The sequence below is a fragment of the Neopelma chrysocephalum genome, unplaced genomic scaffold, assembly GCF_003984885.1.
Source record: "Neopelma chrysocephalum unplaced genomic scaffold, ASM398488v2 Primary Assembly neopelma1_59, whole genome shotgun sequence".
NCBI lineage: Eukaryota > Metazoa > Chordata > Aves > Passeriformes > Pipridae > Neopelma > Neopelma chrysocephalum.
The window spans coordinates 3355579-3373447 of NW_020897714.1; the positions used below are offsets into that span (position 1 = coordinate 3355579).

General features: G+C 37.7%; 1 protein-coding gene across 2 annotated transcripts in view; it reads left to right on the top strand.

Moving 5' to 3' along the window:
• TRHDE (thyrotropin releasing hormone degrading enzyme) overlaps positions 1-16711 on the top strand; it is a 215319-nt gene extending 198608 nt beyond the window's left edge. For both annotated transcript variants that reach the window (XM_027679720.1, XM_027679721.1), the window contains 4 exons: positions 1731-1898; positions 2431-2571; positions 8556-8637; positions 10485-16711. In XM_027679720.1, coding sequence (XP_027535521.1) covers positions 1731-1898; positions 2431-2571; positions 8556-8637; positions 10485-10628 — 535 coding nt within the window. In that variant the 3' untranslated portion in view covers positions 10629-16711. The remainder of the gene's footprint in view (positions 1-1730; positions 1899-2430; positions 2572-8555; positions 8638-10484) is intronic.
• Positions 16712-17869: the final 1158 nt, after the last annotated feature.

Sequence of the window (17869 nt, forward strand, 5' to 3'; positions counted from 1 at the left end):
GAAAGCAGCACTATCCTGAGCCATGTCAGCTCAGCAGAAGCAAAATTCATATGACCATCTGCATCTGAACTAGCAGGTACACCCTCTGAGCTGAGGACTGTGCTTGCCTCAACCTCAAGACTTCTTATTGCTCAGAAAAAGCGTAACAAAAAAGCAGGAGGCATTAGTTCCCCAAAGTTTTTCAGCCCATAGTAGTAGGAGTGCACTTCTTTCCTCCTAGTTTTGCCTCAGTTTAGCTAAATATTCTTTTTATTCTTTTTCTTAAGAATCCATCATAGTTGTTGGGACCAGTTAACCCAGAGAGGAAGCAACAGTTTGTAACCCTTCACAATCATCAATATATGGTTTCTTACCTTGTCTGCTTCCTTCTGAAGTACTGAAGAGGGACCAAAACTTTGAAATGCCAAAAAGCCACACTGATTTCATTTTCCAGGGACTCAAACATGGCCAAAGAGATCAGCTTAAGTTTTTAATAAAGGCGTTCATCACAGAGTGAAAGAAAGGTCTTTTTCCATTTCAATATAAGAATTTTTTGCTGGAGAATTAATAGATGGGAGTAGAAGAACCTCTTTGTTCTTGACTGGGATTAGCACAGTCTTGTGTATAAGACTTTGGTGAAATCCTCTTGTAATTAAAGTACTGATGTAACCTTTTTTTTCTCCTCTGTTGTGTATTCTGATGTCAAGTTTTATAGCAGTCATTTCATTTTTTGTCCCACTGTATTACTACACAGACATTAACAGCAACTGTATGTACTTCTAGATTCTCTAAAGAGGTCTTGCATATGAAGTTCCAGAGGTGGTTCAGCCCAGCCATTATTACCTAGAGAACTGTGTTTTGGTATAATTTTTACCATCAAAAAGTGGTCTTTTTTTTTCCTGAAAATCAGAAACATATTCCTCTGAGAAATGTCTAGCTTTACTTGTAGGAATACCCTTTAGCTCACAGAACTTTCAGCTTCTATGCTTGTATAGGAAACATAAACAGGGTAGGCAGGGTAGGATATTGAATGCTCAGCTGAGATCTTTTTAGAAGAAAATGATACATATGCACATACTATACTAGGTCTGAATTTGTCTTCAAGAAGCTGTCATTTAACTGTAGTCTGAGTTGATATTAATTGAGCAGTAATCACGGTTCACAACCATCCTGTGGCATAGCTGGTTTTGTACTGTTATTAATATGCTGAAGAAAGTGAACAGATCTTTCTATTTTCTTCACTCCTGACAATACCTTGTTTAACTAGCATTGTCACAGAACATCCTTCCTTACTTGTATGCTACTATATGAAGATGGAGCACTTTTCAGCACAAGCAAGGAGGAGTTTCTGTCTGATCAGCTCCTGTTCTAAAACAGTATTAAGGATAAGAGGAGCAGATTTGGCATAGAGCCCAGCAAGAGAATGATAAGATCCTGTACTAATTTGGAGAGCTTGTGTTACCTGTAGGTTATGTGGCACATTATGTGTTGATGAACTATATGACCATATTTTCTAGTCTCCTGATAACATGACAGCATTATGAAAAGAATGGCAAGCATGTGTTACCCATTAGAAAGTCCATTAGGATGGCCTGGAAGATATTGGTGGCAGTAAAGAGATGCAAGTGTAATTTTCAGAAAAAAGATTACTGTTGCACATTAATTTTGAAGTCTCATAAATGTTCCTCCTTAGTTTCCAATATCAGGAGGCTGATTATTCACCACAATGCTATGACTGATTTCTTTTATAGAATCCCACTCAATGTGAGAGACATTGTCTACTGTACAGGAGTTTCACTGATGGATGAAGATGTATGGGAGTTCATTTGGATGAAATTTCATTCCACCACAGCAGTGTCTGAGAAGAAAATATTATTAGAAGCCTTAACTTGCAGTGATGACAGAAACTTGCTCAACAGGTACAAAAATGTTTTATATCTGAATCTGTTACCAATAATCACTTCAAAATTTATGGATCATCACTTGAGGTTTGGTCTGAATGAAAGAACTTTGCTTTTCAAACACAGACTTACTATCTGTTTAAACCTTCTTATGCTTTTGCATTAATACATATAAAAATTGACACGTATTATATCTTTTCACTTCCAGATTTTCCCATGTTCATTGGAAATGTTTGAATCCTGTAATTGCTGATATTTTTGTTAGCATATCATTTAAGTGTCTTGACCAGTCTGATCTTAGAGATTTCATAAAAATACATACATAAAGCTCCACTCAACTTGTACTGAGATCCTTTTTACATCAAGATTTTTCTGATTCATAAACATGTCCAGTCTTTGGAATCATAGAAATAAACCACTGAACTCACTTGGAGACTTAAACAAACCATTTGACAGTGTTTTTTTTTTTTTGAGAGTTTTCTGATGTGCTGATATTAGACTCTGTGTTGGTGAAACTAAGTAGGATTTTTTTTCTTGTTTCCCCCACTAGACTTTTGAATTTGTCTCTCAACTCAGAAGTTGTCCTGGATCAGGATGCAATTGATGTGATAATCCACGTAGCTCGAAATCCACATGGAAGGGATCTTGCTTGGAAATTTTTCAGAGAAAAATGGAAAATATTGAATGCTAGGTAAAGATAAAAAATCTAAATTTATTTTCATTTTCTTATCTTGATATAATTCGCATGTATTCATGTAAGTTCCTGAATGTAGTCCATTCTCTTTTCATGCATAAATAGAGATGTCTCTAAATATGAAATACATACGTATAGGTCATAAATGCATTTATTCATGGATTATCACACACATGCATAGAGACATTTGTCTCTTAGCAATCATCTGTATATATATTGCTTTATTGTGTCTGTGCTTATGATAATGAATTCTACCTATATGTCAAGTGCTGCAGTTCTACTTTTACAGAGATAAAAAGCAGCAGTTCCCAAAGTAGTTTTTCTGATTTTAAGTCTGATAGAAAAAATTATCTTTTTAAGAATGTTATTTCAATTGTGGAAAAAAAAACCCAAACCCTTTTTGAAACATTTCCATTTTCAAAAGGATGCTAATGTAGTGTCATCCCTTTTCTTTCCACTCTGTGTTTCAGGTGAGTTTCAAGTAATAAAGGAGCAACATTTGGAATTAAAAATAGATGAACAGAAAGGAGACGGGGTTGCTCCTTACACCTGCTTCTCTTTCTCTTTGAACAAGTGCTACATGCTCGTACTCAGAAGCCCAGTCAACATTTTAAAATGCTTTTTGGTGAAGATTTTTATATTAATTCAATGAATGACTAATTTCTTTAGTTCTTTAGGGACAGCCTGAGGGCCTGAAAGGTTGCACAACAGCTCATCTGATACTGACAGATTAGAAGGGACCACAACTCGAATGAAGCTTGGGTTCTTAAAGGCAGGTGTCCAAGAATTTCAGACATTCCACAGCAGGCCACTCCTATGGTGTTGGCAGGAAAGGTATTGGAGATATGTTCCATTCTGGACTTGTGAGGAGCCAACTAGTGTACCACAGAATATTTGAAATGGTATAATTAAGGTGCTGTATTTAAGGAACTAAATCCCAGTGCCTGATGAATACAGGTACAAACTTTCTAGAGGTTTCGCAGCATCAAGAGTCAAGGAAACTCAGATACTGAGCAACTTTCCTAGAAGTTGAGAAAGTTGTTCATGCCAGTTTGGATAATATTTTAGAGTATAGTGGTATTTTAGAAGAAGTTCATCTGGGAAAATAGGCTGGAATTTGAGCTGGAATTGGTTTTGGAAGTTTATATTGCAGGAGCATACTTTTTGACAGCCATTTCCAAAAAGCTTTAAGAGGGCTGAAGAGTTTAAAAATTAAGAATTCTCTGCTCCTGGTGTGTTTATTCCAGGAATTGGACTTCTACATGAAAACTGAATGGCAGACACATTACTGTTACGCAACCCAGTGCAGATGCCAAATAATTGTTCAGGTCCCTCCAGGGATTTATAGAGAGTTTAGGCATAAAGCTATCACAATCTGTATTGCTGTAAACACGTATGCAGTAGTCGTGTTTTGCCTTAGTAAGCCTGTTCATTTGACAACACTTGTGATTTTAGATGTGGACAAGGTTAAGCAATGTAGACAAGTAGATAATATTTAGAAAACTATGCCACATGCCCAATCTTTTTTGTGTTTCAATTTTAAATAGCTTAACTTCACCTAGAATTTGAATTGTATTTATTTCGCTTGCGTGGAATGCATCACTGTGTAATCTGAATTCTTAACAATCAGCAAGATCTCATCAAAAACCTGTTATTGTCCTTTTTTTTAACAAGAAAATAACAGTCTGTTTCTTTGCCCAACACTGTCTTTGTGTTGTCTTCATTCAGTTTGATCTCCAAACACAAGTCAGAGCCACCAAGAAGATTGTAGCAGTTGATTTTTCTGAAAGTGACATCCAGTTGAGTTTCTATTGATCACTGAAAGATTCAATGCAGTGGAATGAAACAGTTAATGCAAGCTGTACATATGTGATGTAAATTGAAAATAATATTGTTTTGTAATCATAGATTAGAACCTTTTAAGTGAGACTTTGAGAGGGCGGAATTAGTCTAATACTTTGCCCCTTAATGTTCAGTGAAACAGTGACATGATAGAATGCGAGGTCCTACATCTGGGTCATGCAGTCCAAGGCACACCTACAGTTTGGGCAGAGAAAGAACTGAGAACAGCCCTGCAGAGAAAGACTTGACCATGATGGTTGATGAAAAACTCGGCATGATTCGGCAGTGTGTGCTCGCAGCCGAGAAAGCCAGTCGAATCCTGGGCTGCATCAAAAGAAACCTGGCCAGCAGGTCAAGGGAGGTGGTTCTCCCCCTCTACTCTGCTCTTGTAAGACCTCACCTGGAGTACTGCATACAGTTCTGGTGTCCCCAGCATAAGAATGACATGGAACTGTTGGAGCAAGTCCAGAGAAGAGCCACAAAGAGGGTTGAAGAACCTCACCTGCAAAGGCAGACTGAGAGAGTTGGGGCTGTTCAGCCTGGAGAAGAGGTTGCATGGAGACCTCATAGCAGCTTTCTGGTATCTGAAGGGTACCTACAGAAAGTCAGAGAGGGACTCTTTGTCAGGAACTGTAGTGATAGGACAAGGAGTAAAGGGTACAAATAGAAAGAGGGGAAATTTAGTTTAGATATTAGGAAGAAATTTTTTACTGTGAGGATGGTTAGACACTGGAACATCTTACCCAGGGAGGTTGTGGATAACCCAACCCTGGCAGTGTTCAAAGCCGGGTTGAGCAACCTGTTATGGTGAGAGGTGTCCCTGCACGTGGCAGGAGCAGTTGGGACTAGATGATCTTTAAGGTCCATTCCAATCCCTTAATGTTCTACGATTCTATGATTAGGGTTCTGATTTAAGCTCACCACACTAGGACATTTTTAAAATATATGCTTTGTTGTGGAATTACAGTTCAAGAAGGACATGAACCTCTTGGAGAGAGTGCCACGGACGGCCACAAAGATGATCTAAGGGCTGGAGTATGCCTTCTGTGAAGACATGTTGAGAGAGTTGGGAATGTTCAGCCTGGGGAAGAGAAGGCTCTGGGGAGACCTTGTTGCACCTTCCAGTACTTAAAAGGGCCCTACAGGAAAGCTAGGGAAGGACTTTTAGAGATAGAACAAGGGGTAATGTCTTCAAATTGAAAGAGGGCAGGATAATACGAAGAAATTCTTTACTGTGAGGGTGGTGAGGTACTGTTGGATGGGACTTGGAGCAACCTGGTCTAGTGAAAGGTGTTCCTGCCCATGGCAGGGGAATTGGAACTGGGTGACCTTTAAGGTCTCTTCCAACCCCAACCATTCTATGGTTGAAGTGATTGAAGTATACTCTGTCCCAAGGCATCCTTTTTCTACAATTATAATTTAGTATTTAATTTGATTTAAAATTAAAACACATTGTATGAAAAATTAATTTAATAAGGTCATATCTCAGTGGTATTTTCCATTTAATCTATTATAAAAGGTGTTGATGTTTCAGGTAGTAATATGAAATAGCTGAGGGGGATTGAATTATAATGCTATTGCCTCCTATTTTTAAACACAGCATGTCAAGGAGGTAGAATTACCACAAAATCTTGTTAACCTTTCATATTTTTATAGTATGCTTGTATTCATGTTGTCCAGAACATACTGATAAAGTCTTCAAAATCACTCATATAATTTATAAAGGTGACTTAAAACCTGAGTTACCTAACAAGTCTTTAGTAAGAAATCTGTGGGACTGACTGCTACGATTTTAAAAAAGAGAATTGAAAATACTATACTTGAGTTCTTGTGACCTGAGCATGCACTACTTCTTAAAGCATTTTCATCCTGTGTGCACATGTGTGTCTGTGTGTGAAAATTTAATCCATCAGCTACCTTCTTCTGAAGTGCTGAATCATTTGTCAGCATTTGAAAATTTGACACTATATGGGAAGGCATTTATATCTGTGCAAAGTAAATGGACTTTGCTGCCTCTCGAGTTTACACAAGTGCAAAACCAGTACAAATGTGGAGAACTGGAGGTTTACATCCACAGAAGGAAAGGTGCAGGTGGAGAGCCAGTGTCTCCAGAGTGTTTCCAGGGAGTTCAGGGATGTAAGGTCCTAGTTCTGTAGTGTTGTTGTCTTTCCTGTTAAGGGTGAGAAGACTGACACTTGTAAGACCAAACACTTTTCCTATTTATTCTTCTGTATCACACCTGCAAAACACTGTTTTGAAGGTGACTTTTCTAGAATTTTTGCCAGCAGAGCTTGTATAGAAATTGCTGTTAATGGCTGACTTTTTACCAAGTATGCCTAATGGACAGTAATCAGCACAGGTATGCATGAAGGTATCATTTTCAGTGGAGAAAAATCTGTTACTTCTTGTTTGCACTGTGGCTACGGTAGGCTGCAAGAAAAATAAAACCCCTGCAGCTCTTTTTATGAGGTCACTTTTCTAAAGTGGATTGGTAACCTCGTCAAAAGACCCCATCAAGAGGAGCTTCCAATTTTCCAAACAGTCAATTATGTCTAACCTGAGACTGTAGTAATAAAGGGCTTTGTTAGAAAGCCTAAACATGCTTAAGGACCATGAAATCCGTACTTCCCATAGGAGATGTTTGCCTCTGGATGTCTATATATGCCAGTGTGACTGAGGTTTTGGGAAAAGAGATGTACTTGCTGAAATATCCGTGAATAATTCAGGTATTAGTGGTCAGGGAGTAGGATTTTTGATACCTCTGTGTTTCTCCTCACACAAGCTCAAGATAACAAGCAACATGGTGTAAACCTTCCCTAAAACAGAATCTTATCAAAGAGAACCTAGTTCTCTTCCCTCTTCATCTTTATATCCTTCTCACTTTGGTTATCTCTCTCCTTCTCTTTCTTTCTCCCTTTTGAAAGAACTGTAGCTTAGAATACCTAAGCATTGAAGGGTAATTAATTTGGGATTAATAGAAGCAAAACAGAAAGTCATGCCTGTGCTAGTTCATTTCACTTTGAATTTTGAATTTCTTCTATAAATCAGTTTGTAAAAGTGGAGGATGAACTGAATTCTTTCCCCAGATAAACTTGATTGCAGTGAAGTCTATTGGTAATACTTACACGTCTGTCAGGAGAGCTGGATTCTCTATCTTAAAAACAGTCATGTTCAGATTAGCTAGATATTGCTTTGGACGTGTATGCAGATACAGGTAAGGATGACTATTTGTCAAGTGTTTTTACGATGCTGAATGACATCTAACTTGAGCAAAAGACTTACTTTGGTTTTCCAATGGAATTATATTCTTCATGCTAGAGACTAAAAGAAAAAAAAACACATCAACAAACCTCACAAACTATTTTAATGTGAAATGTAAGACTTAAGAAGTAGCCTGGTCAGGAGTCATGCAGATGCTTCATTTGGAGAATTGAAAAAACTTTTGGAAAAACAAGTGAACAGGAGGACTTGAATGGCCAATTTCAAAGCAACTGTCTACTGAAGATCATTGCTGGTGGCTTTAAATATTCCTTGCCCAAGCTTTGAAATTTTCATTCCAGGTTGGTTCTTTGAAGATGCTACATCATGGCCCAGGGGATTATTTTAGCAGTATTATTCTCTATCAGTATTATTTATTTTAATTATCAGGTACTGGAACAATAAAATTTGATTCAGTTCACTTATTGAGAGGCAATTTGTAATGTAGATGAGGTGGATGAATGAAAAATGCAGAGAAGGCTGCAGCATTTCAAAAAGTCTGTTTTAATGGTACAGCTAGAAGGGTTCCTCGGAATACTTCTCCGTAGTTGTTGCTCTGCTCCTTCATTGGCATCTGTATTTTGGTGTCATTATATGGAAAGCTGTTCTGTTAAGCGTGGTTTGGTCCTCCCCTCCTCAGAAGCACTCATTTGTGTCTTTAATAAAGCCCATTCTGCTTAAGAGCATCTGACTTAAAATAACTACAAATATTTCAGCCTACAAGAGCATCTCAGTCTAGGGTTCTATCATGAAACACTGAAATATCAGTGTCCAGTTCCAGTACTATTTCCTTGATTCCCCAGAATCAGTCCCATGCCTTTTTGCTTGCCTACAGATGATTACTTTCTAATTTTCTGTGCATCTTCTTTTTGCCCTTGCAGGTATGGAGAAGCATTATTTATGAATTCAAAGCTTGTCAGTGGGGTCACAGAATTCCTCAATACTGAAGGAGAACTAAGAGAGGTAATTTTTAAATTACTTTTTGCATGTGGGGCTGTATTTGTCATAGGCAGGGTGTCAGGCAGGAACAGTAATAAGGTTGTCCAGAAACTCTGGTTGCTCAGCTGCAGTTGAAGGCCCAGCTGTCCAGGCAGTTGGGCAGCACAAGGATGAGGAGCAGATTGCAAAATCACACGAGCGTGTAGAGATGGTGTCAGGAGGGGGATTGTGCAGACACCTCTTTGTGCTTGGCTGGATGTGAAGGTTTGTTTTTTTCTCTTGACTATTGGTTGAGAAACTAAAGATGAGATATTTCTATCCACATTAATTTATGCTGCAGAGGCCAGCCCTTGAAAACATCAGTGTTGAAAGTAGAAGCGTATTCTCTCTTTTTCTCTTGCTTACGGTATTTTCCATGTGAGAAAAGCTGTTAACTTGAATAATTTGTTCTAAGTGCAAAGTTATTATTTAGATTGCAAAGATTTCTCATTTTAACTTAACATCTGTCCTGACTGAGGTAGTTGTGCAGTTTTGCTGAGCCCTGCTTAGCAGCTGCTCAACCTTGCCCCAAATGGATCCAATGTTCTTATGCAGCACAGTCATCATTACTTGAACTCTGATTGCATTATGATATTTTGCATCCAACCACTTGTCTGCACTCAAGTCTAGTGGCCTCAGGAACTTAGGGAAGAGCTGCAGCTGGTTTCCTCAAAATTACCCAGGTGGGAATGACAGTGCTGGCCAGATTTGAACATCTTCCCTGCTCAAGGAAGCCTTTTGTACTGTTAGTTTCCACCTCTGTGACAGCATTGGCAAGCTACCTGTTTATATTTCTCTTGAAGAAACTGGTTTTTCTTTTAAACCTTTGTAAATATTTTGGTATAAAAAGTACAGAGATCAAGTAAAGTCTGATTTTGATAGTTTGCAGGTCCCTTCCATGCTTTTAACTGTGATGGGAATCAGACAGTTGCAGAATCAGCCTTTACAGCTTTGAGCCCACACACAAAGAGCAGTCAGAATTTAATAATCAAGGTGAATTTGGTGTCACCAGCAAACAGAAATTCACTAGTTATTCAAAAGAGTTGCTAACGCCACCTAATTTTATACAAGTCAACATAACATGGGATCTACTATGCAGATCAGCCTTGCAATTCTCACTTAGAAAGAACAGTAATTTAAAACACACCACCATTACCTATAATAATCCAGGTGATGGTGCTGTAATTTGAGTATACACAAGAACACAGCAGGAGTGTTTTCAGTCTGCAGAAAAAAGATCAAAGTTTTCTCGTAAGGGAAGGGGTATGTTTCAGGCATTCAAACATTGTCAAATGAGTGCCCACTTGCTATTTTACCATTCTCTTCACACTGTAACCATCCCTTCCTTTTTTCAACAACTGACCTGCATTATATCATCAAAAGGGATCTGCAAATGAAAATAAATTAGATATATTGTGAAGCTTGATAAAACCAAAGGACATCAGGGCTACCTTCTGCTGATATTTGCAAATAAACCTTAATTAGAAGCAGTTCCAGTGCTCACAGTTTGGTTTGTTAGGTAGAAATAAATTTTAGAGCAGCCATCTACTCAGTGCAGCAGCTGAGCTGTAGGAGGGAAGGAGGTAACAATATTAATGCAATCCAGCGCTGACATGTCAATATCTTCCAGTGCAACGTGAAGCAATTGCATCACATCTAATTGGCAGTGTGCTGTCTTATTACATTTCCTATTAAATCTTTCTACCCAATAATGCATTTACTTCTGCAGTGATCATCGAGGTTTGTCCTAAATGCCTGACTTGTTTGTGTGCAGTGGAAATATTTGCTTTCTTTAGTTGCTGCAAATTTAACCTGTTAACCTTTTTTTCCAGCTAAAGAACTTTATAAAGAGTTATGAAGGGGGAGCTGCTGTCTCTTTCTCTCGCGCCGTGGAAACAGTAGAAGCCAATGTGCGGTGGCAAAGGCTTTATAAGGAAGAACTATTCAATTGGCTAAGAAAATCCTTGACACACTAATCTATCTTTTCAGCCGACCATTTAATATTACGCACTGCAAGAAGAAGAGACATTTTGGAAGTGTTCGACATGAAAATCAGCAAGACAAGATCAGATTGCAGGGATAAAGGATTTTTTCTTTTTTCATTGTGGTTTTTCTTTTTACACTGAGCTCTTGTGAAATTGTCAAGAAGATTTTCAGCAGACAAGATCATGAATGTTTGTGAAATCTAGTCCTCAATGTACAGAACCAAACATGATATTAAATGATGCATGTAAATGTTGAAGAAAAACAAACAAAAAATCCTTCATAGACTATTTGGTGCATGCTTGTACTGTCTCTGCCTGTATTTTAGCATGCTTATGTAAACAGCCACATTTTATATGTGAGTTCCAGTTACGTCAAAGTTGGGCATTATACAAAGCACAAAGACTCTGCGACAATCAGTATTTCAATGAACAAAGGGAAAGCCAGGAAAAGGAAATGCAGAAGGCTTCCAGCTTGGGGCAGTATGATATGTAAAGTCAACTTTCCTGCTTTCTACCAATTCATCTACCACTCAGATTGTCTCTTAATGATTACAAGGATGCCAGCTCATTTTTTGAGTTTCCAGTTGTACCTGCAGTCACCATATTCCTATATTTAAATAAGCAAAATAGTGAGAGACAGGAGAAAGAGAAAGGGTCAAGGAGGGGGGTTAGAGAGAGAAAATGAGGACATCATCCTTGCATTATATATTTGTTAACTGCTGATCAGTGAAACAGTGTAGTTTTAGGTGTGAATGTGTGCAGTGTTGGACAGGAACTTCGCATTTATTTCACAGAATCCACGAACCACCTCTTCTCAGCTATTTTGCAAGGCAGTGATACTCACAATGGGTCACCCATGTTACCCAACCTGTGTAGTAGTAAGGTTTGTAGCTGATAGTACACAAATATTATGAATAAACATAAGATTCAAAAGGAAATTAGCACAAAAGGGAGAATATCTTGCATGCAAAGACTTAAAATTACCCAAGAGGGCTGTCTTGCATGTGGTAGACCAGCCTCTGTAGTGATTTAGTACGATAGACAGGTCAGATTCTCTATGTGGGCAATACTTCTGCAAATATGGAATGTACCATTTATGCCATCATAGAAAAGTGAAATATGGAGAAAGTGAGGGGTGTGTATGTGTGTTTATTTGTACTGAGTAATATTGAGAACATGTTTTTCTTTCTCTTCCCTTATATTTCACATAGACTGTTGTAGATGGATGACAGTTTTCTTAATCATGTTTGTTTCTTCTTAATCCTTAATCTGACAGATCAGTAACCCAGTGGAGTTGTACAATGACTGTCTACACCACTGAACCTAAATGTTGAGGATAAAAGTGATGGGGGCCAAATTCTCTCTCATGTCTACATTGTGGAGGAAAAAACCACAAAGTTACAGAGGGTTTTCAGGAAGCAGATTACAGCAGCTTCACAGATAGAATGTAAATGTGCAACAGTGTTTCTTTATCCCATTCCTGCCTACCCCAACCATCTGACCACATTCTGGCCCTGTATATTGGGAACATGTGGCCAACCAGAGAGCAGCCATTTTATCTGGTTGTTTCCTTCACAAAGCATGGAAGTTAGCAACATGCTTTACGGTTGCAGTTGCTTATCCCCAGAAAGTTGTTATTTGAAACATTACTGCCAAAAGAACTAAACTCAAGCATCTTCAGATATTTTCAGAATTGTGTGGAGACAGTATTGTTTTCTGGGCTCTCATTCCCATTGTAGTCTGCTCCTCAAGAACTAGTAGACCCATTCCATAACTAAGCTGTCATACCCATCTCGCACCTGTCATTGTGTATCTTTTACTGTGCAGAGGGTGTTGTTTGTGGATTGGGTGTGTATGAAATCCTTACGTGGGCTTTTTTTCAGCTGTTCTGTGCTGTGTAGTACGTTAGCTTGACTCACATAACCAAAAGAAGAGGGAATCCTGTGCTCTTGTACCGGTAACTCTTTGCCTTATAGTAAGCCCTGAACCTTTGTGCTATGTTCCAGTGCTAGTGAACCTAATACCCAGAGATATTGTGTCAAAACTGAGTGAAATCCTCCTCCTCCTATGTATTTTACCTACCTCACAGGGGTGTTGTGAGGCTTGACTAATGTTAGCAAAGCACTTGAATATCCTCTGATAAAAGGCATTTAAAAGTGCAAAGTATTATTTTATATGGTTGACCAAACTCAACCTCAATGCCAGTATGTAGCATCACATTTTTAATTTCTACTAAGAGAAATCACATGCAAATTTTTTTGTAATAAAAAAGCAAACCAAATACTATTTAATAGAACCTCTACCCTATAATGAAGGCCAAAATTATATCCAAAGAGTATTCAGAAAACCAAGACCTCAAACATGAATGGCTTTGAGGATTTCAGTGAACAGAAGTGTGAAATGGTCTGTCCCTTTACAATTTTATTCCATATTGTCTTTGGTGACTTTTCTTTTTCAGAACCACAGATTAAACCACATGTCTTCAGGATGTGCATGAAAGTTTCTGGTCTTCCCACTGATACAGGACAGGCTAACACTATATTCTAAAGTCAAAATACACAGCCTGTGTATTTTGCACAGTGCACAGAAATTTCCACTCTTGATCATTTGAATTGAAATTCTTGCACACTTAGCTGGTGTTGGATGTACATTAATGTTTTAGTGGCCTTGAGCAACTGGTCTACCACAGATATCAAGCCCTAAATGTATATATTATACGTACGTATTAAGGTGTTGCTTATAATTGTTGTATTCTAGTAATGTTGGTATTATTTCTCTAACTAAGGCTTTTCCATTATAATTCTCTTTTATTTTATTTTATTTTTTATATTTTGTATTTTGCTGTTTCACATTGAATCAGGATTAAATTTAAATGGATTAAATCCAGCAAAATTAAAACTGTTTTCTGTGATATTCAAACACCCTGCATTTGTTTATATGCCTTTAGAGACTTTTCTTTTAATAACAAGTTCCACACAGCTGTATGTTAAAGAACAGTTGATTCCTCATGGAAAACTCCAATACAGTCTGCTTAGAAAAATCTATTTATTTCATTGATTTTCTTTCTCCTTTACCAGTCCTTTTCTTCGTTTATCTAAAGATGGTCCTAATTTTTATCATTTGGATTGTGATTAGGAAGCCAAATATTCCAAACATTTCAGCATTTTCTAATCCAGGATTTTACGTTATCCTTTCCAATGAGAGGAGATCTTGCAAAATGTGAATGCAGTGTGGACATGACCTCACCTAGGCCCTGAGTTCATTTTATAGAGATTTGATGAGGCTTGAATCTATAATCAGCCTTTGTATGACTCAGGATCCTTTGCAGTTATTAATTGATATGTCATCCTAAATCATATAGGAAGACATATGAATAGACGTGATTCTATGCCAGCATAACAAAATGTCTATTGTATTTTTATAAAATTGTCAACTAAAAGTATCTCGGCCTATTATTTTGTAGCTGGTAGAATAATTCATGTATCCGTTGCTAATAGCTGTTAAAATGATAGTAGCTACTAATTGTGACTAGGACAGAACAATGTGAAAACATTCTTCTGAAATGAAATGTCACTTCTGCTATTACTGGGAGTACTTGGACATTTATTATGATAAAAAAACTTTGTGTCTTCTCCAGTACATCCAAATCTGTGACCTTTGATGATCTTTTCAGTGAATATAGCAAGAATTCCAGTACTATGTTAGAAACTGAAGATGAATTTCGTGTAGCTTTTGGTCTGTTGTGGATGTTTCACTGAGATTTAGAGTGCCAAAGGAAACATATCTAATGATGCAGAAGGTTACTTGCACAGCAAAGATCCCGAACCATACAATTAAATCCTTAGTAGTAAAGAATAAAAAATGAAAATTATATATATTATGTGTGTGTGTTAGTGTGTGAATGTGAAAAATCCTCCATAGAGATATTTTTCCCATAAAAATCTAACTATTTGGATAGAATTAAGTGAACCCAGTAATTGCAGGTGAGGGTGCCTTTGTTTAGAAACCTGCGTCATAAGGTTTTGGTTTTCCACATGATCATAGCTGATACTGAAAATAGACTTTGAGTCAAATGTGCAACTTTTCCTTTGAGGAAAATGGCTGTGGCTTTGAAAATGGTTTATGTATATAATCCACTTAACACCACTCCTGTTACAAATACTCACCATATCAGGCTGCCTGCCCTAAGGAGGGTATATTGGCACAGTGTCAGTATGAGCGTGAAAGAGTAAAAGGACCATGCAGCTGTGGAGGAGCCTGAAGAGAGTCTGTTTGCCCAGCTGTGGATGGAGCAGTCAGAAAAGTGCTGGATGTATTACCTGCCACTGCCATGAGACCCCCTGGGTTAGGAAACTAGCTGGGAACCACTGAAATGCAGAGAGGTTCCATCTAACTCCCTTTCAGCTGTGTGGGAGGGACAGAAGGTCTGTTTGCGGGGTACAGGTTCTGGGTGATCTTCAGAGATGAATATGATTGCCCTGTGCTAGCAGGAAGCAAAGGTCCAGCTAGTGAACCTGCGTTACCCAGAAAGAACATAAGCCCTGAGCTCTGGCTAACCCACCTGAAAAGGGTTAACCAAAATATTTGTAAAGGTCTAGAATATTTTAGTGTCCGTTCTTCAGAAGTAATTTCAAACAGTCAAAAATTAATTTTCAGGTATAAATAGGAACATAGACACTCTTTTCCTTTCCATGCTGATATGAGTAATTTTGTTTTCAGTGGGAAGGAAGGGGAAGAAGGATTTTTCACCAAAGGCCACATGCCCTAATTGGAACAGAATTTTAAAATCAAGTATATTTCGAAGAATCTGGTTCCACTTAGTTCTATCTTGTGTCTATGCTGACAGTGAGGATTCTGAGCTTGACCTCAGAATATAGTAATATAGTTGAGGTTGGAATTTATAGAAGACATATGGAGCCATTGAGATGCTTTTAAGGAGAATCACCCACATGAGCAAGTGCTGTGGATCAGACCAAATGTGCTTTCTCAGAAGAAAAGGCATTTATATTTGACTGATTTGTAACTAGCAAAGTAAGTCTGACCTTGTCAAATAGTATTTCAGAATGCTTTGCTTATTTTGTGTGTGCCATTTCCTAAGAATATCAGTGTTGTTGGTAAAGAACACAGAGGTGAGCAGCTTTGTGAGAGCAGAGGGGCTGTGCTGCAGCAGACAGTCATGAGCCAGGAGACTTTTGCTAGAGTGCCCCAACATTTTCTTGGTAGGATCACTTGGATCTGCCTGATAAGGATAGCCTTGATACAATGGATCATGCCAAGAGCCAAGATGCAGTCTCAGTTCTCTGTGTTGTGTTTCACTGCACTTAATATGTTCCTTTATGTAATTTCAAAGTAATCTGTAGCCAAACTGACAGCACGTGTGTGGCTGCAGAACCTCTGTTGGTGCAGTGAGGTAGATCCCTTGAAGTGACTAATGTGAATTAAAGCTGAGGATCTAACCCACTGGTCTCAAAACAGCCCCCTGAGGTGACGGCTCGGCTGGTGTACAGGATCTTTTGCGTATTTGTATCTAGCTTTCAGTATCACATATTGGATGACAAATGTTTTTTGTTTTCCTTTGCTTTTCATTGGAATAATACTTTGTGATTGGTTCCAATGTGATAAAGTTTTATAATATTTTTGGACAACTGTACTGTGAAGTGTGGCTACTACCCTCTCTTCTCCTGCAAACAATAGATTTCAGCAGAGATGGACTTCTCTGGACTTAGACACTCTGCAAAAAAAAAAAAAAATTCCGACAGTTTCTGATGGAAAAATCATTGTTATTACTGTATAACTACCCTGTACAGAGACAACTTTATTATATGTGTAAATGTAATTTTGCTATGTTGCTGTTATGTTCGCAAGACAACAGGCTTCGATGTGGGTGAGACACAGAGCCTTATAAAAACAAAGATTGTAGCTTCTTGTCTGATGTTTTGTTGAAAGGTGTCCAGTTGCTCTATTTTTGCAGAAGATAAACGTAAATCGGTTCTCTGAAAACTAATTATCTATTCCACTACACACATGTCCATGACATAAATGGATTATACTATTGAAAATAAAGGTTTGGTGATGAATTTCATTCTTTTCCCAAGACACTCCACATGTAAGATCTTTTGACACTTTAAGAAGAAAGAAGTCATCCTGCAGCTGTTAATGCTGGTTATAACGGATGAGTCCTCTGTTAATTCTGTCTCAGCTTTAGATTAATTCTGAATACGCTAATTAGAAGAACATATTTTTCCATCACTTCTCAAATCTGTATTCTTTGGAATTCAGTTCTTTGTCAAGTAAGAGGTGGAATTGGTTCGGTTTAGATACCGTTCACAAATGGTTTCACACAGATGTCTGTTTGCCAGATCAGAATGTCGCTTTCATATAAAGAAAATATAGATGATTGCATAATATCATATTTCTCTCTCTATGTACCATATATATGTGCATGTATAGCTTCTAGTTCTGGATATTTTGCATTGACAAAGCGTTCATTGGTTATTTGTATTTATAGATCTTACTCAAAAAGTTTCAACTCAGCAAAACAGTTGAATGTAAGGCAGGATGTGAGGCTGTGTTGACCAAGACTCAACCAAATATATAGGCATGTAGGCAGGACCACTGCTGTCTGTGGGATTAATCACGTGCTTCAAATTAATGGATACTCATTGCAACCTCATGCATATGGCTGAACTAGTCTTTCCGGAAAGTGATTTAAGTGGAAACTTGTTTCTGCACAGGTTTCGGGTGCACGATATTGTGATGTGGTTTTGCTGAATTTGAACTCACAGCTTAACTTTATATAGAACCAACTGCTCTCCTCTCTATTTTTTTTAATAGAAAAACATATTTTTCATATAGAGGGGAGATGCTTACTGATTCTCAGTATATCTAAAATGCCAGATTCAACAAACATTTTCATTTTTTTGGAGCACCCTAGGATTTTGGAATAAAAGCAGAATTATTCTTACAATGTTAATTAATGAATATAGAACTAATCTACAATTGAAACCATTAGCCAAATAAAATATATGGATTTCTGTTTCAGTTTAGCAGAACAGTGTTTTCTGTTATATGCCTTTAAAATGACTACATAAATATGGGACCACTATATGTTCAACATAAAATTTTTATTCCACTCTAAGGACTGACTAAATGGATTTTTTTTAAAGAGGAACTTTATCTTCTGTATTTTAAGCAGAAAAAATTTGAATTTTTTCTCTGATAATAAAATTTTG